The following is a 19943-nucleotide window of genomic DNA, read 5'->3' on the forward strand; positions in this document are numbered from 1 at the left end:
AGCATTATTGATATTGCTAGAACAGATAATTTGATCAAAAATTCCCTAAAACAGCCCACTACCTGTAATATAGGTTTTTTTAAACATAAGATCCCTGATTAAAAAAATGTTTCTGCTGTTACCTCAGAAATTGCCTGTTCAGATGTTATGATTGTGGCTCAGAGATTTGTATGTAGATTATATTTATTTTCCATAACAAACAGGATAACTTAAATACCCTGGTAGTGGCAATTAGCTTAAATGTTTGTATTTACATTTTTTGAGTTGATTTTCATAAAATATGCTATTTAACTGCTACTGTTTAACAAGGACTGATTTAAATTGTGTTTGCACAACAAATGTTTTGGGGGCTTTTGTTCATGTGAGAGAATATTCCAATAAAGGTGCACTACACACTACTTTTGAATTCATTATTGGGCTTTGTGTATACAATGCAGTTAATCGCGATTAATCGGAGAAATAGTGCGATTAACTTCGATTACAATTTTTAATCGTTACCCAGCCCTAATATATATATATATATATACACATACATATATATACACATACATATATATATATATATATATATACATATATATATACATATAAATATATATATATATACATATATATATATATATATATACATATAAATATATATATATATATATATACATATAAATATATATATATACATATAAATATATATATATATATATATATTAGAATATTTGGGTACCTCATGATTTGATTACAAACAAAATATTGATGCATATTCAATTTGTGTGCAGTATATTAAAGCCATTTTTCATATTTAACATTTATTTAATTAAATATTTATTTTAGTCTGACTGAATAAGCATTAATCGCTTACAATTGTGCAAATAGTGTATTCATAATAACAAACATCAGTTGATTTAATTTCCATGATATGTCCACCCAATGCAGCTGAGATAGGCTCCAACACCCCCTGTCCCCCCTCGCAACCCCAAATAGGGACAAGCGGTAGAAAATGGATGGATGTTATCAAAGGAATAGAAGTGCATGCAAACATCATTTATATTTATTGTTAATAAAGTTGACACCAACACAAAATAGACCACTGCAATAATATTCTACTGTCATTATAATAATAATATTTGTAATTATTTTTTCATCCTGTAAAGCATCTTTGAGTACACTGAAAAGCGCTATACCAAATAAAATGTATTATTATTATATAATGTGACTTATTCCAGACTTAAATTTCGAGACGTTCGTTTCTTTCTAGTAACAAATATTCAATGATGTTAAGCGTGACTGTAATATACAACAAAAAACAGTTAAAGTATTAAATAAGTCAATATAATTCTCATAGAGAACATATAAAATACACTCCTCAAAAAAAACGCTCGCATTTGCTACAAAGGCCTGCTAGCGGGCTAACGCTAGCACGTTAGCTTCGAACAACATATGAGGTAAATAAGATAAATAATATGAAAATATATCATGTATATTACCTCATAAGCCGCGTGTACAAGAGAGGAGTGGAATATATTCTTCCTATTGTTACACCAGCAACTCTTTTTTGTCTTCTGTGGCCGGGCGAAGGAAGTGTGCACCACCCACTATTGTCCCAGTGAAACACGTGTTTGAAGGAAGTGTGCGCCACTCACTATTGTCCCAGTGAAACACGTGTTTGAAGGAAGTGTGCACCACTCACTATTGTCCCAGTGAAACACGTGTTTGAAGGAAGTGTGCACCACTCACTATTGTCCCAGTGAAACACGTGTTTGAAGGAAGTGTGCACCACTCACTATTGTCCCAGTTAAACACGTGTTTGAAGGAAGTGTGCACCACTCACTATTGTCCCAGTGAAACACGTGTTTGAAGGAAGTGTGCACCACTCACTAGTGTCCCAGTGAAACACGTGTTTGAAGGAAGTGTGCACCACTCACTATTGTCCCAGTGAAACACGTGTTTGAAGGAAGTGTGCACCACTCACTATTGTCCCAGTGAAACGCGTGTTTGGCTAACATTTGTTCCGTGGTTGAGAACACTTCGATGACGTCACACAAGAGGAAGAACAAAACAAGATGGCGTCTGGCGGAGAATACGTTGTATTGGTTATTATGGTTTCTAGGTCTTAATTACAGCGTACATGTGCACATTTGTGTCGTTTAACAGAGTAAACGTCGTTATTAATTGTTTGTATGCGGATACATTAGTCTGAGTGCACTTTGACGTGCTAGCCTAGCCTGCTGGTTAGCTTAGCTTGTTAGCTGCTAACAAAGAGAGGCGGAAGTGATCGACACATCAAAGCAGAGATCCAATGTAAGTGTAAAGTGTTTTTATTGTGTGAACATGTCTACATTACAAATTATGTGAGTGTTGCTGAATCGGCGACTAACTGCTGCTGTTGAAGAAATATTTGTGATGTTAGAAAAAAAAAACGATAGCAGAGTACAAGGAGGAACTTTGTTCAACAAAAGAGGAGAAGGAGCGACAACATCAACTACTGGACGCTGTTTTCAGGAAACATCAAGTTGTGTTACACATCCTTCCATCCATCCAACCATCCGTCCATTATCTTCTGCTTATCTGAGGTCGGATTGCGGGGGCAGCAGCCTAAGAAGAGAGGCCCAGCCTTTCTTTTCCCCAGCCGCTTCGTACAGCTCTTCCCGGGGGATCCCAAAGCGTTCCCAGGCCAGCCAGTTTCTAACATAATAGTGAGAGTCCAATCCATAGTGGGGCCAGCCGGAGACCATCCCGAGCAGGGACAGGTCAGCAACGCAGAGATGCCCCCAACCGATGCACAGACGAGCAGACCACCCTGGGTCCCGACTCTAGGCAGATATATATATATATATATATATATATATATATATATATATATATATATATATATATATATATATATATATATATATATATATATATATACACACACACAATAAAAACTAAATAAGATAAGGCTCAGAATTGGTTTCTTAACCAAACCTTTTGTTGTGTACCAGAGAAGGGAAGGAGGCAACAACCAGGGCAGGACTGCGGTTTACAAGGTTCATTTAAAACCTTTGATGAATGCGTGGCGTGTGTATGCTACTCAAAGTGAATGAGTACCCACCTGCTCCCAGTTCCACCCACACTGGTTTAACTGTAACTTAAATATTGGGTTTCACTATGTAAAGCGCTTTGAGTCACTAGAGAAAAGCGCTATATAAATATAATTCACTTCACTTCACTATGTGTAATATTAAATATGTAAATGTTACCAAGGGTTGTTGTCTGTAAATGTTGGTTGTATCTTTCGTCGTAATCCAAGAGGGCAAGGCGAAGAGGCAGGTCGTGGACAGGCAAGAGGTCATGGGCAAGAGCAGGGCAGCGTGGTCTGGGTCCGAGCAGGGAGGTCGTGGATCGAGGAGAGCAGTCAGGAATCCGGATGCGAGTTGAGTGACAAGGCACAGATAAGGAAGGATAGCGTAGTCACTGAGGAAATACAAAAGGACATGAACCAGGGGAAAACAGAGAGATAGAGCAAAACAAGGGCAAGAAATTCACTGGGAAAACAGGGAATGTCAGACGTGATGCTTACTGGAAGGTTAGCGACGTTCTGGCAAAGGGTCCTCGGGTCTGCTGGTCTTTATGCTGCTCCCTCTCATCAAGTCCAGGTGTGTTGATTATTGATAGCGTGTAGGCTCGTTGCTGCGTGGGCGTGGTGCCCTCAGCACGAGCGAGGGCGCTTCTTGGTGCGCTGTCAGCAGAGGCGCCTCTTGGCTCACTGTCAGCAGAGGCACACGCAGCTCAAGCCGCTGAGGTAATGCGGGTTCGACTCCGCGTCATGACACCTTTCTACATATAAAGTGCAACATTCTCACATATAAAGTGCAACATTAAACTGCTTCAAGTTGTTGCTCAGATTAAATAAAATGACAAAACTTTTCTTCTACATACAAAAAGTGCAGCATTAAACAGTTTCAAGTCAACTCAGCCTCATATTAACTTTTCTTTTTCCCACCCTCCAGCCTTTAACCCTGATGACTTTCAATCAATTGTCATGTTTTCTGCCAGAAAAATCAGTTTATCCACATTGTCTGCAGAAAGAGCAGACCTGCTTGCAGTTACAATGTCCCCAGCTGTGAAAAATACCCTTTCGCTGGGCACGGAGGTAGCAGGTATGGTGAGGTAGTGCCTGGCTAACTTGGCAGTAAGAAGATATGTGGGCTCATTGTTCTTCCACCATAGAAGTGGGTCAAAATCGAGTTTTTAATGCACTATGGTCTTAAATCTGCTGCTGTAAAAACACCAACAGCATTTGTTATTGCTTTAGCCCTGCCTGAGTCGCAGAGTAGAAGCTGCTTGAATGCAGTGGGAGCTGCGTTTGTTCGTCTTTCTCTTTGTTGAAGCCATGTTATCCATTGTTGTATCGCACTGCAAAGCCGAAGTGTTCCCAGACGGGAGATCTTAACGATGCAGGAGGGTCTTCCAGCTCTGGCTTTTACACTTTGTAGTAGCCCGGTCGTTGTTAGCATGCTGTGTGTTGTGCCTCAGTGTGCATTGTTGACACAACGTGTGGTGCGCTACTTAATATGTCCGTGTGGAAACTTGTTCGATACACCTCCGAACCAGAACCCCCGTACCGAAACGGTTCAATACAAATACACGTACCGTTACACCCTTAATACACACCCATCTGAAGATTATAAAAAAAATATATATTTGGTGGGCCAAACAAAATGACTCGGCAAACCAAAGTTTGGTATGAGTGATATGACCTCAAATCTATATCCTAATAACAATATATGTCACGATACATCATTTGGTATATGATTGATGATAGAAAAAATTCAAAGCGGGTTACAAAAGCTCCTAATTTGGCAGTTGACATATGCAGTAACATATTGTGTCTTTTCTAATTGTATTATTTTGTCGAAACGATTATTATTAATGTACTTGTTTATTTACTATTAATATCTGGTTTATTTATTTGACAAAATAATACTGGAAATTATGTAATATTTGACTGCATATTTCAGCAACTAAATTAGGAGCCTGTGTAGTGTCAGAATAATTGTTTCTAAGTTATCACAAAAACTTTGTGTTGCATTGAGTGACTGGTGAGAAGCAAAAGCTGTCTTTGAAACCTACCAAGAGTAAGGCTCGTAAAACTCCACTGTGTTGGGGAAAGTAAGATGATGGTGTTCCTGTTTTCTTTCATGTATTATAATCAAACATAAAGATATTGTCTGACCCAAGTACTACAAAAGCAAAGAGGAAGCAGAACCAGTGTCCCCTCCAGGGGACCTCTTTTTGAACCTACTTTTTCAACTGTTTTACGAACCTCTTTTTGAACTGTTTTACGAACCTCTTTTTGAACTCATTTACGACCTTTTCTTTTGAACTGTTCCGTAACCAAAGGCAACGCTGTTTACGACACACTTCCCTCTCGAAGTAGCTGTGGTCATGTGGTCGAAGAAAGTAAAATAAAGAAGGGGGAGTACAATCTTTCGCCAGAGCGTGGGTGACACTGTAAAAAGTTGGAGGTCGACAAGTTTCTCCTCAATTGAATCCAAATTGAATTATGTCTCTGTTTGATTCTTTGCATCTTGTCTTGTTTAATTGATGTCATCAGTGTTTGAACCTGACATGTAGCCTGTTTTAAAATGGTTTTATTACTAATTCTATATGAAATAATGTATCGTAAAATCAATTTTAAACCATATCATCTATCCATAGTAGAAAGTCCTGTCGTCCTGGTTTGTTTTTCTATTCCTGTAAATAATGTTGTAAAGAGCAGCGTGTTTGTGCGTCACTGAGATTTCAAGAGAGTTCATACGATAACTTGTTTTTCCTAAGTGCATGTAAAAGTACTGAATGCATTGTGTGACTGAGCAGACATGGTGTGTGTTTGTCTTGCAGACATCTGTGAAGAACATCTTCACCCTGAGCAACAGAAGTGCAGCTTCAGGATGCAGACGGAGGAGCCACAGTCCTCCCACATTAAGAAGGAAGAGGAATACCTACTGATGCCCCATTTTATAAAGGAAGAGGAGGACCCACTGACACCCCGATTTAAAGAGGAAGAGGTGGATCCACTGACCCCTCACATTCAAGAGGAAGAGGAAGAACACAGCATCAGTCAGCAGAGAGAGTATCTTGAAGGACTGGAGGAGGTTGATGTCACCAAGATGCCAGTGACTGGTGTCCCTGTGAAGAGTGAAGATGATGAGGTGAAAGGTGAAAGTGAGGAGAGGGGAGGGGGGGAGCCTCCAAGCAGCAGCTCAACACAACACATGACAACAGAAGCTGATGGAGACCACTGTGGAGGATCACAAGCAGACAAGCTCTTAGCTCCACTATCAGATAGTGAGGACACAACGTCACACTCTCCTGACACTGATGATGAAGACTCTAAAGATGATAAGACATGTCACACTGACAACACTCACTTAACATGTCCTCACTGTCACAAAACTTTTAAATATCCTAGTAAATTGAAAAGACACATGAGAACACACACTGGAGAAAAACCTTTTCATGTTTTATCTGTAGTAAAGATTTTACTAAAAGACAAAATTTGAAAAGACACATGAGAATACATACTGGTGAAAAACCTTTTTCCTGCTCAGAATGTGGCAAAAGTTTTGTAATAAATCAAAGGTTAAAAGTACACATGAGAATACACACTAGAGAAAAAACTTTTTCCTGCTCAGAATGTGGTAAAAGTTTTGTAACAAATCAAACCTTAAAAGCACACATGAGAACACACACTGGTGAAAAACCTTTTCCGGGTTCAATCTGCGGTAAAGATTTTACTCTAAAGACCCTTTTAAAAACACACATGAGAACACACTCTGGTGAAAAACCCTACTCCTGTTCAAGATGCAACAAAAGCTTTCGTCACCGACAATCTTTCACAGTACACATGAGCAGACACCCAGGAGAGAAAGTGTTGAGTTGCAGTGTGTGTGGTGAAAGATTGTCTTCTAAGTAGCAGTGTAAGAAACACAAGTGTGCTGGTGAGAACAGCAGCAGCAAATGAAACTGCAGGATTTGAAATAAACTGTCAAATCTTTCATTTTGACTTTCTAACAACATCAGCACATATAACATGTGTGACATCATTGTTGTGTGTGTACAATAATGTTATTATGAATCTAACATTTATAGATTAGACATTTCAGATTAGTGCTTTTATTTCAGTCAAGTACATGAGTTATTATACACATTTGTGACTTTAAAATGAAAAGATTTTTGACTGAAAAGGTGAGAATAAACAGTATATAAAATATGTTAGTTACAGTAAACATTTTAAGTGTAGATATCCATAATTTACTTTTATACTTATTCATAATAGTGTTTCATATGTTTTATGTAATAATGAAGAGTTGCATTTTTTTTTTCAAATTGTAGATGATTGCATAGATGAACTCCTTTATATGATGTACATATTTGTTTTACATGTGTTCATACCTTTGCTTTTGAGTACACATAAATCCCTCTTAGTTCATATTTACTGGTTTACAAAAACATCTTCTGGACCACTTCTGGAAGCATATTATTATTTACTTTATACATCATTTGAACAATTGTTTTTATACAAGATCATTTACTTTTAAAATGTGTGACTTTATGAATTATTTGTTGGGTCTCTATAATCCATTTTATTAATTATCTTTTTTACTCTCTTGCGTAATATGATGATTGTTTTGTGATTGTTTTATATGTATGTCCCCAGACTTTTATGCAATGAACAATGTATGCTTCAACTAAAGTTGGGTACAATAATTATAGTTAATATATTTATAAGTATTTATTTTATTCTATTTTGTATTGCACTCTATTTTTTTATGTTTTCTTTATATGACTTACATGTAGTGTCCAGCTTACTTCATCATCTATATTAACTCATAAAAATGTGATGACCTTTATTCCTTTAATTTCAATATTATCCATCATTGTTTGTGTTTTACATTTTTACAATCTCCAAATATGATATATTTAGTTTTATTGAAGTTTAGTGACAGTTTATTGACGTGCAGCCATCTATTTTATGGTCAAGTTCTCTCTGGATAAAATAAGACGAGAGTTAAATCAAGCTGTAATGAAGGTGAAGAATGGAAGATTATTATATACATAATTATATATAGATACACTCAGTAGTGACAATTAAAGACACTTTCATCCTGTTCATTTGAGCAAAAAAAGAGAGTAAAGTGTAATATTGTAAACAGTAGAAGAATATTAATATCAGCAGTCAATATTCCAACATTGTGAAGCTGAGCTATGGTAAAAAACATATTCAGCATTAAAGGCTTTATGAGAGTGATGTAATTATCAGAATCAGAAATACTTTAATAATCCCTGAGTGGAAATACACATTTTCATTAACATGTGAATATTAAATGTAATAATGTATGATATTAATAAAATAGTAAAATGTTACTTTTGGGGATGTGTAACATCCTGAATGTTTTCATGCTGGAATAGTTTTAATTAGTAGAGAGTGAAACAAATGAGGAAGTAATGATAATGATGGTTTGTTTTTAGTCTGTTTATGAATAATTAAAGATAATTAAAATAGCAAAATGTAGCTTACATCCTCAGTGAGCTGATCTCCAGCAGTAAAGATGAGAGAAATAATGTGGAAAGGTCAGAAGTCAAAATGTTTCTTCAGGTAATACATGGAGCCTCTGCTGCCAACTATTTAGTAAAAAAAAACTATATATATATATATATATATATATATATATATATATATATATATGTATGTGTATATATATATATATATAGAGAGAGAGAGAGAGAGAGAGAGAGCGAGAGAGAGAGAGAGAGAGGTAGATATATAGATATATAGATTGATGGATATAATATAAATAACGACAAAGGAAATTTTAAAAGAACATGAAAACCTCCCACATTCTAAAATACATTATAAAAACGATTACCATCAAAAACAAAAATAATATCATGAGTGTAATATTAATTTTGTTTCTTGTTTTTCTTTCCTTATGCTACTTTTGTTTCAAAACATTTTTAAATATTTGAATATTTTCACGGAAATAAGTATTATGTGTTCTGTTTTTTGGGGGGGAAATTTGAAATGGACGAGTTTACTTTTATTTTCACAAGAAGTAAATAGTATATAATAAAATAGTTTTACCGGGGGTGGAAAGCTGGTTGTACTTATTCCTCTCGCGAGATTTGGAAAAGAGCTGGTTACTTGTTTCTCTCGCGAGATCTGACAACACCGAGCGCGAACCAAACACGGCGAGGATAAAGCAAGATGGCGTCTGACGGTGAAGACGTTATTGCAGTCGTCACAGTTCAGTGTTCTTAATCTGTGCCTCCATGTACACATATATGTCCTTTATTAGACTCTTGTAAATAGAGTAAACATCGTTAATAACTGTTTGCATCCGGTTATATTAGTCTGAGCGCACTTTGACGTTTCTCGAGCTAACTTAACTTGCTAGTTAGCTTAGCTTGTTAGCTGCTAACAAAGAGAGGCAGAAGTGATCAAAACACATCACTAAGTAGAGATCAAGTGTGAGTGTAAAGTGTTGTGATTGTGTGAAAATGTGCCAAAGAACGACAGCAGAGTACGAGGAGGAACTTTGTCCAACAAAAGAGGAGAAGGAGCGACAACATGAAAAACATCAAGTTGTGTTACACAGAACAGGTTTGTTTACTTCTTACTCTCACATCTTTACTAACTTTATATTTCATTATTCACACTATTCTTCAATAGATTGTCTGTAGGAAGATTAATTGTCATGTGAGGATGATGCACTGATTGTTTTACGTTGTTCATAAGAAGGAGACATTGTCAGACACACAATATTTATGAGAGGTTGATGTTTGTAACAATGTGTATCAACATGTTTACACAAAACTCACACAGTCACCGGGGGAATATTCCAGAGAGCAGGTTAAGTGCAAAGTCCTGAGTATGGAAAGCTCGAGAGTTTTACCTCCAAAAATAAGAGAGGTAAGACAAAGTCAGAGTCAGTTACCATGGTTACTGATGCTGTAAACCTAGCCTGCTAGCTGGCAGGTTTGACAAGTTATATATGTGTGTCAAAGCTATACTGACCTGCTATTTCCTTCATGTCGGTGTTCGTTGATGCAGCCATTAATGTTGCATTGATTATTGAAAAAACAGCCTGCTCTAAAGATGACATCTTGATCTCATACCATCTCAAACCAATTGACTGTTCATTATTAAGTGAAGTGTCTTATAGTCGCTTAAGTTCGTCTTTTACCAAGCAACACTATGTTTTATCCAGTTACTCAATTAATCGGAAACATTTCCCGTAGAACACTTGATTAATAACATTTTCAATAGCTAGAGCCCATTATTTCATGTACGATTTAATACTTAGCATGTAGGAGCTAAAATGTGTTTTGTTTGTGTCCTGTAGACATCCATCAGCCGATTGAACACCAAGAAGAATGTCTCCCTCATCTGCAGGGGGACAGTTTCACTTTAGAATATCCACAGCCCTCACATTTTAAAGGGGACAAGGGGGATTCACAGCCCTTTTATTTTAAAGAAGAAGAGGGGGGAGAGTGTCCTATAGGGCAGGAGAAGGCTGATGTCAGCAAGTTTCCACTGACTGTTGTCTCTGTGAAGACTGAAGAGCATGAAGACAAACCACCTGAGTCCTCACAGCTTCATCACAGTCCAAGTAAGCACAACATCCACATATCATCTAATACAATGTTTGTGACACATGTTCATCCGGGGGCCACATTTATCACTAAAGATGAAGATATGTTTGCTTTTTAACACCACCATTTAAAAATGATTGCTCATCAATCATCAACAGTGTAATTGCTGGGGTGTAACCATGTGACCTAGAGGCCGTCCTCCTTACCTCACGTGGTCAAATGAAGGCAAACATTCAATATGGCTACTGTTTATTTACCTTAGCAGCACATATGTCAGCATATTTCAAAGGTTTAGTGGTGAAGATTAGGGATGTATTTGTGTATACGTGTATTTGTATTTAACCGTTTCGGTACGGGGGTTTCGGTTTGGTTCGGAGGTGTACCGAATGAGTTTCCACACGAACATATTAACCTAAAGCCTTAACAAGCTGCTCCGCTTCGTTATGCCTGTCCCTGTCAGTACTCTACACAGCACCCAGCATTGTCCCACCCACAAAACCATCTGATTGGTTACAGAAAGAGCGGTAACAGCCAATCAGCAGTTCATATTCAGAGCAGTAACAGCCAATCAGCAGTGTGTATTCAGAGCGCAAGGAGTCAGTGGTCCACCGTCGTCATAAGCAGGTAGGTGTTTAGCTGGTAAGCATCAGGCAGCGGACTCTCCCCAAATTATAATAAACACCTCCCAGTCAACTACAAACCATGTTTCCATATGAGTTGGGAAATTGTGTTAGATGTAAATATAAACAGAATACAATGATTTACAAATCATTTTCAACCCATATTCAGTTGAATATGCTACAAAGACAACATATTTGATGTTCAAACTGATAAACTTTTTTTTCCCGCAAATAATCATTAACTTTAGAATTTAATGCCAGCAACACGTGACAAAGAAGTTGGGAAAGGTGGCAATACCTACTGATAAAGTTGAGGAATGCTCATCAAACACTTATATGGAACATCCCACAGGTGTGCAGGCTAATTGGGAACAGGTGGGTGCCATGATTGGGTATAAAAGCAGATTCCATGAAATGCTAAGTAATTCACAAACAAGGATGAGGGTCACCACTTTGTAAGCAAATTGTCGAACAGTTTTAGAACAACATTTCTCAACAAGCTATTGCAAGTAATTTAGGGATTTTACCATCTACGGTCCGTAAAATCATCAAAAGTTCAGAGAATCTGGAGAAATCACTGCACGTAAGCAATGATATTACGGACCTTTGAGCCCTCAGGCAGTACCGCATCAAAAACCGACATCAGTGTGTAAATGATATCACCACATGGGCTCAGGAACACTTCATAAAACCACTGTCAGTAACTATAGTTGGGCGCTACATGTGTAAGTGCAAGTTAAAACTCTACTATGCAAAGCCAAACCCATTTATCAACAATATCCTGAAACGCCGCCGGCTTGGCTGGGCCCGAGCTCACCTAAGATGGACTGATGCAAAGTGGAAAGGTGTTCTGTGGTCTGGAAACAGACGACGTGGTGTCCTCCAGAACAAAGAGGAAAATAACCATCCGGATTGTTGTAGGCGCAAAGTTCAAAAGGCAGCATCTGTGATGGTATGGGGGTGTATTAGTGCCCAAGGCATGGGTAACTTACACATCTGTGATGGTATGGGGGTGTATTAGTGCCCAAGGCATGGGTAACTTACACATCTGTGAAGGCACCATTAATGCTGAATGGTCCATACAGGTTTTGGAGCACCATATGTTGCCATCCAAGCAACGTTATCAGGGACGCCCCCTGCTTATTTCAGCAAGACAAGTGTTACAACAGCGTGGCTTCGTTGTAAAAGAGTGCGGGTACTTTCCTGGCCCGCCTGCAGTCCATACCTGTCTCCCATTGAAAATGTGTGACACATTATGAAGCATAAAATACAACAGCGGAGACCCCGGACTGTTGAAGGACTGAAGCTCTACATAAAACAAGAATGGGAAAGAATTCCACTTTCAAAGCTTCAACAATTAGTTTCCTCAGTTCCCAAACGTTTATTGAGTGTTGTTAAAAGAAAAGGTGATGTAACACAGTGGTGAACATGCCCTTTCCCAACTACTTTGGCATGTGTTGCAGCCACGAAATTTTAAGTTAATTATTATTTGCAAAAAAAATAAAGTTTATGAGTTTGAACATCAAATATGTTGTCTTTGTAGTGCATTCAATTGAATATGGGTTGAAAAGGATTTGCAAATCATTTTATTCCGTTTATGTTTACATCTAACACAATTTCCCAACTCATATGGAAACAAGGTTTGTACTAGTAACATCACTATGAGCCCGTTGACGTTCTAGAAACAAACCGCAGCTCAGCTCGCTTGCAGTCCTGGCTTGAGGTGAAGGCTAATTAGCTTTTAACATTAGCGCATTTTGCTGTGTGTGTGTGTGTGTGTTACAAACAGCAAAGCCCTGTCCGTCTGTTATTTCACTTTTCCTTTTTATGTGTTAATTGAGCTGTTTTGAAGCATCAAACAAGGACATTATGTTAAATGAAGAGTTTCTGTCTCTGATCGTTGATATAATAATGAGTTTTAGGTATTTCAAAGATGGCGCTAGTATGTGCTTTGGCCTGCTGTGTCTCGCTGTCAGCTCTGTTCGTTTTTGTGTTGTTTGCGTCTATTTTCGTCTCTGTCAGCTCACTGCTTGTGTATGACGAAGAAGGCCCAACAAAGGATGTACTTCCTGCGGCAGCTGAGGTAACTTAAGGTGCCGACCAAGATGCTGGTGCAGTTTTATTCAGCCATCATCGAGTCCATCCTCACCTCCTCCATCACTGTGTGGTTCCCCGGCACCACAGTCCAGGACAAGCATCGACTGTGTAATTGCTGGGGTCCAAGTCAGCTTTTTCACCTGCATGGATTCCTGCCTTCCTTTCCCGCCCCCTGGTTCCTCTCCCCCAGCGGCAGTGTCTCCGGCGCCGTGGTAAACGTGGCGGCCAGCTGGTGAAATTTAGGGCACTCCTGGCCCGGCTTCCCATGGCTTCCCGAAGGAGGAATGGTGCGGTATCCGGTCTTCTCCTGCACCCATGCTCGCTGGATCCCATCAGTTCCTGGCTTGTTCTTATATCGTTGGTTTGGAGGATGAGACTTGCCGCCGTTGCTCCTGCTGTCCCCGCCCCCGGAGGCGCGGGGTGGATTCCCGCCACCTGCGGGCTGTCTGTCGGGCCCCACCTGGAATAGCTGCGGCCTTGGACGTGGTGGCCCCTGCCAGGTTCAGTCTTGTGAACGCAAAATCTTTGACAAACAAAACGATTGAACTTCCCGCAGACTTGACCAATTCTGTGTGACGGAAACATGGCTGAGAGCCGGTGAGTCCGCCCCTCTTAATGAACTTCTGCTTCCAGAGTGTTCCTACGTTTATTCTCCGCGGTCGTCTGGTCGAAAAGGAGGAGGATTAGCAGTGGTTTTTAAAAATGAATTTAAATGCCGTCTGATACGCCTGCAATCCTCCTTTTCAAGCTTGGAACTGTGCATGTTTGAACTGGGTCTTTCTGATGTCGTCCTGTGTGCCGTCGTCTATCGACCACCCAAGTACCACAAAGACTTTATAACTGACTTTTCTGAAATTTGGGCTGAAATCCTGCCTAAATATAATCTTGTCCTTATTGCTGGTGATTTTAATATTCACACCTAAGCCCAGACGAGTCGCTTTCCAGGAGCTTCCTGACTCATTTAACTTTGTACAGTCTGTGTGTGGTTCCACACATGAACGCAGGCATAAACTCCATTTAGTGCTCTCGTATGGTTTGCGACGCTGTGTTCTCTGATCATATGCCGATCCTGTTTGATATTCCCACTCAGTGTCCGTTACATTGTGCGCTCCGCCTCAACGCTCTCGCATGTTTAATTCTTGGTCTCCTGCTCTGTTTTCTCTTCCATTTTTTAGAATCTTTGTGATGATAATTCTGCAGCCTCTGTGTGTCTGAATACTGAAGAGTTGGTTTCTGGGTTCAACTCTATTTGTTTACAAACACTGGATACTATCCCTCCTTTCAAGTTCCGCCGCGCCAAACCCACACCTGAGCCCTGGTTGAATGACATCACTCGTGCGGCCAGGCGCGAATGTAGGAGAGCAGAGAGAACAATGGAAAAAAGACAGGCTGCATGTGTCTTTTGCCATTTTTAAAGAGAGCATGTTGTCCTCCAGCAAAGATGAATAAATATCTATCTGAGATTATAGCTTCTAACTGTAACAACCCCAGAGTTCTGTTCAAGACCATTAGCATTGTCATTGACGCTCCCAAATCTGTTGGTTTTGATTCTTCTTCAGAATTCTGTGAAAATTCTGTCCACTTTTTCACTGACTAAATTGTGTCACCTAGAGCCAGTTTATCTCAGCTTTCCTAGGACCTCTCTATTCCTCTGCACTTTTCTTCTGTTTTCCATCAGTTTGAGCCGGTGTCCTTTTCCTTTCTAAAGGACACGGTTAGTCATTTGAAGCCCTCTGGTTCTCCTGCAGATGCCCTCCCACCTTACCTGTTTAAGGAGGTACTTGCTACTATTGGATCAAGCGTCCTTAACATTATCAATAGTAGCCTCTCTTCTGGAATAGTACCAGCAGAGTTTACAGGATGGAAGAGGGGTTAGTGCGTCTGCCTCACAATATGAAGGCCCTGAGTAGTCAGGGTTCAATCCCGGGCTCGGGATCTTTCTGTGTGGAGTGTGCATGTCCTCCCCGTGAATGTGTGGGTTCCCTCCGGGTACTCCGGCTTCCTCCTACTTCCAAAGAAATGTACCTGGGGATAGGTTGATTGGCAACACTAAATTGGCCCTAGTGTGTGAATGTGAGTGTGAATGTTGTCTGTTTATCAGTGTTGGCCCTGTGATTTTATGTTGTTTAGTCCAAGTCGCTCTCCCTCCCCTCGGCACTTATAACTACTGTACGTAGGGATTTATCTCGACTCGTCTTGACGACTGCAACGCTCTGTATGTAGGCATTAGCCGGGCCTCCCTCGCCTGCCTGCAGCTCGTGCAGAACTCTGCTGCTCGTCTGCTAACACAGACCCACAGGCGTGAGCACATCACCCCCATACTAGCGTCCCTTCACTGGCTCCCTGGGCTCTACCGAATCAATTAGTAGAACTACTATTTGTTTTCAAATGTCTAAACAACATCGCTCCAACATACATCTCCGACCTCCTTCGGCCTTGCTGAACACGCCCCCCACCCCCACCTGATCCCTTAGATAATGGGGGGGGGGGGCAGTAACGTCAGCTGCTGTTGACGGTCTCTTACACAAGGCTGAAGCTAAGCGGTGACAGAGCTTTCGCCGCTGCTACTCGCAAGCTCTGGAACAACTTAACTTTGAGTGTTAGACAGGCCTCCTCTCTTCCTGTTTTTAAATCACTCTTAAAAACACACTTTTATTCCATGGCCTTTAACATTCTGTGATCTCCATTTTGCTATGGCAGCACATTATGCACCTGCTGTGAACCTGTTTCTATGTTTTATTTATTTATTTATTATCTATCGTGCTTTGTTTGTGTTGTGGTGTGTTTGCTAGTTTCCCTTGTGTTATCTTTTAACCTGCCTATTGTACAGCATTTTGTGGTAAATATTAAATGTGCTTTATAAGTAAAGTTGATTTGGTTTGATTTGAGCAAAGCTGGACTTTTCTAAAGAATGTTTGTTTTCTCCTGTCCCGCAGACGTTGAAGAAGAACCTCTACCCCATGAGCAGGAGAAGGAACCACAGTCCCCCAACATACGCGAGAAAGAAGAGGTACCACATTCCCAGCACAGCAAAGAGGGAGGAGAGGAGCCACATCCCCCCCACATTAAAGAGGAAGGCGAGACGCCACAGACCCATAATGTTAAACTGACCCTTCACATTAAAGGGCAAGCGGAGGACCCACTGATCTTACACATCAAAAATGAAGAGGTGGACCCACTGACCCCTCACTTTAAGGAGCAAGAGAACCTGCTGACCGCTCACATTAAAAAGGAAGAGGAGGACCCACTGACCCCCTACTTTAAAGAGGAAGAGGAGGACCAAGAGGCGCCGCACATTAAAGAGGAAGAGGAGGACCAAGAGGTGCCGCACATTAAAGAGGAAGAGGAGGACCAAGAGCCGCCGCACATTAAAGAGGAAGAGGAGGACCAAGAGGTGCCGCACATTAAAGAGGAAGAGGAGGACCAAGAGCCGCCGCACATTAAAGAGGAAGAGGAGGAAGAGGGCATCAGTCAGCCTAAATGGTTGGAGGAGTTCCCAGTGACTGGTGTCCCTGTGAAGAGTGAAGATGATGAGGTGAAAGGTGAAAGTGAGGAGAGGGGAGGGGGGGAGCCTCCAAGCAGCAGCTCAACACAACACATGACAACAGAAGCTGATGGAGACCACTGTGGAGGATCACAAGCAGACAAGCTCTTAGCTCCACTATCAGATAGTGAGGACACAACGTCACACTCTCCTGACACTGATGATGAAGACTCTAAAGATGATAAGACATGTCACACTGACAACACTCACTTCGCATGTTCTCACTGTCACAAAACTTTTAAATACCATTGTCGTCTGAAAAGACACATGAGAACACACACTGGAGAAAAACCTTTCTCTTGTTCAATCTGTAGTAAAGGTTATGCACAAAGTCAGAATTTGAAAAGACACATGAAAACACACACTGGAGAAAACCTTTTTACCTGTTCAACCTGTGGTAAAGGTTTTACAGAAAGTCAACATTTGAAAGTACACATGAGAACACACACTGGTGAAAAACCTTTTTCATGTTCAACCTGTGGTAAAGGTTTTACAGAAAGTCAGAAATTGAAAGTACACATGAGAACACACACTGGTGAAAAGCCTTTTTTCTGTTCAACCTGTGGTAAAGGTTTTGCACAAAGTCAGGATGTGAAAAGACACATGAGAACACACACTGGTGAAAAAGCTTTTTCCTGTTCGATCTGTGGTAAAGGTTTTACAAGAAGTACAGATGTGAAAAGACACATGAAAACACACACTGGTAAAAAATCACATTCCTGTTCAATCTGCAACAGAATCTTTTGTCGACGACCAAACCTTGTAGCACACATGAGAAAACACCCAGGAGAGAAAGTGTTGAGTTGCAGTGTGTGTGGTGAAAGATTGTCTTCTAAGTACCAGTGTAAGAAACACAAGTGTGCTGGTGAGAACAGCAGCAGCAAATGAAACTGCAGGATTTGAAATAAACTGTCCAGACTTTCATTTTGACTTTCTAACAACATCAGCACATATAACATGTGTGACATTGTTGTTTGTCTAACAATCTGTTTAATATGATCTTTACATTTATAGATTACATAGTTTGAAATATAAAATTATTACTTATTTGTACTTCTAATTGTTAATAACCCCATAGATGATCACCTTTATATGATATACATATGTACTGGTTCACATCTGAAACATCTTCTGGACCACTTCAGGAAGCATATTATTATTTACTTTATACATCATTTAAACAGTTGTCTTTTATACAATTTTAAAATGTGTGATTTTATGAATCATTTGTTGGGAATCTGTAATCCATTTTATTATTATCTTTATTACTCTCTTTTGTATTATGATAATTGTGTTGTGATTATTTTAAATGTATGTCCCCAGAACTTTATGCAATAAAAAGTGAGAGAAAATGTCTGAATTGTTTGTGGAAGGATGGTTTTGTTTTTCAAACATTGTGAATTAAAAACATCCATCCATCCATTTTCTACCACTTTTCGCTTTGGGGTCACGGGGGGCGCTGGTGCCTATCTCAGCTACAATCAGGCGGAAGGCAGTGTACAACCTGGATAAGTCGCCACCTCATCACAGGGCCAACACAGATAGACAACATTCACACTCACATTCACACACTAGGGACCATTTAGTGTTGCCAATCAACCTATCCCCAGGTGCATGTCTTTGGAAGTGGGAGGAAGCCGGAGTACCCGGAGGGAACCCACGCAGTCACGGGGAGAACATGCAAACTCCACACAGAAAGATCCCTTATTGTGTTTTCGACATTTTTTTTTTTTCTTTTTCAACATCCCCAAAACAATATTAATATCAATCAAAGTTTGGAATGTCAGGGAAAGCCGATATTGTACATCGTCTCACAGGGATTTCATTCATTCATTTCATTCATAAAATATAGTGTTTATTTTGTTTCCCTATCACAGAATGAACAAGTGTTGTCTTCAATTGCAAAACAACATCTTAAAAATTATTTAAAGTTATCAATCCGGGGCTTTTTTTCTTAAATTAACCCTTTGGCGTTTAGAAGAATGGAAACTTTCAAATTATGGGTATTTTCTATTTTTTTTTTTGTTCCAGAGAAAATACAGTAAAGAAGAAATAGTAAAGAAGTAAAAAAAAAAGATTTACAGGAATTACAATATTTTGAACAAAAGCCTTTATAATTGTTTAAAATATTGTGTCTGTTTGCAGGTCGTACGTAATGAAACATTCAAGTAATAAAATAGTTTTATCATTCAATAAGTGAATCAGCGACCAAATGCCTTTTTCAAACCATTGCTGTACAAAGATGGATTTGTTTCTCATTTTAATATAAGAACAATTCCATAGTGGAGTATTGTGTGTGATGAAGTTGTGTTTGTAAATTAGTTTCCAGTACAACAACACTTGCTGGTAGGGATGGGTACTGTTCACTTCTAATTCCATGTTTTATGTGTTATATATGTCAATATATTGTGTGTTTGTATTTTGCCAACATGGTAGAATCACATGATAGGCAGGTTGTATCATGTTTTTCTGTCAGAAGAGCAAGGTTTTGTTTGGACGAGCAATATGTAGCTGCATTGACAAGTATGGCAAGTTCCTGTAAGCGTTGTAAGAAAAGCAAAAGGGTGCATTGCCAAAGGCGTAAAGCACATGGTATTCCCGCTCACTCTCCCATCCAAATACTAACCAGGCCTGACCGGGCTTACATTCTCAGAGCTGACCAGATCCGGCATGCTCAGTGTAGTCTGGCCGTAAACTGAGCAAATAACCTCAACATCAGATTTTTAAATGTGACAAGCTGCTTGACAGGACCTTTCTGCAATGAGCAAGGTGCGTGTGATACAATAATCACTGCTCTTTTTCTCAGCCTCTCCAACTCTTTGGACGTTTACGCCACTGCTAGCACTGAAGTGCCTTGAGGGCACGTGGGTCACTGTTGGTGATACTGCAAACCTTGCTATCAATCTCAAAGCCGGTCCAAAGTAAACAAACATGTATGAGTTGAAAGTGAGAGTAGTAAAGCGGGGCTCAGTGTGACGTGAGGGTGCATCCAACACACTTACAGTCCAAAGTAAACAAACATGTATGAGTTGAAAGTGAGAGTAGTA

The 19943-nt window shown here is 39.7% G+C and overlaps 2 protein-coding genes across 4 annotated transcripts in view; one reads left to right on the forward strand and one right to left on the reverse strand.

Moving 5' to 3' along the window:
- LOC133546637 (gastrula zinc finger protein XlCGF57.1-like) overlaps positions 1-19943 on the reverse strand; it is a 147072-nt gene that overhangs the window by 95680 nt on the left and 31449 nt on the right. The window lies entirely within an intron of this gene.
- LOC133546627 (zinc finger protein 239-like) lies at positions 9227-18213 on the forward strand. 3 transcript variants are annotated; one of them, XM_061892411.1, is made up of 4 exons: positions 9227-9643; positions 10386-10652; positions 16289-16674; positions 16747-18213. In XM_061892411.1, the coding sequence occupies exons 1-4, from the start codon at positions 9541-9543 to the stop codon at positions 17782-17784; spliced, it is 1794 nt and encodes a 597-aa protein (XP_061748395.1). In that variant the 5' UTR covers positions 9227-9540; the 3' UTR covers positions 17785-18213. The 3 variants fall into 3 exon arrangements, with proteins under 3 accessions (XP_061748395.1, XP_061748394.1, XP_061748396.1); XM_061892410.1 differs by having other exon boundaries at positions 16289-18213; XM_061892412.1 differs by lacking the exon at positions 10386-10652 and having other exon boundaries at positions 16289-18213.

Source organism: Nerophis ophidion, unplaced genomic scaffold, assembly GCF_033978795.1.
Source record: "Nerophis ophidion isolate RoL-2023_Sa unplaced genomic scaffold, RoL_Noph_v1.0 HiC_scaffold_35, whole genome shotgun sequence".
NCBI classification, from domain to species: Eukaryota; Metazoa; Chordata; class Actinopteri; order Syngnathiformes; family Syngnathidae; genus Nerophis; species Nerophis ophidion.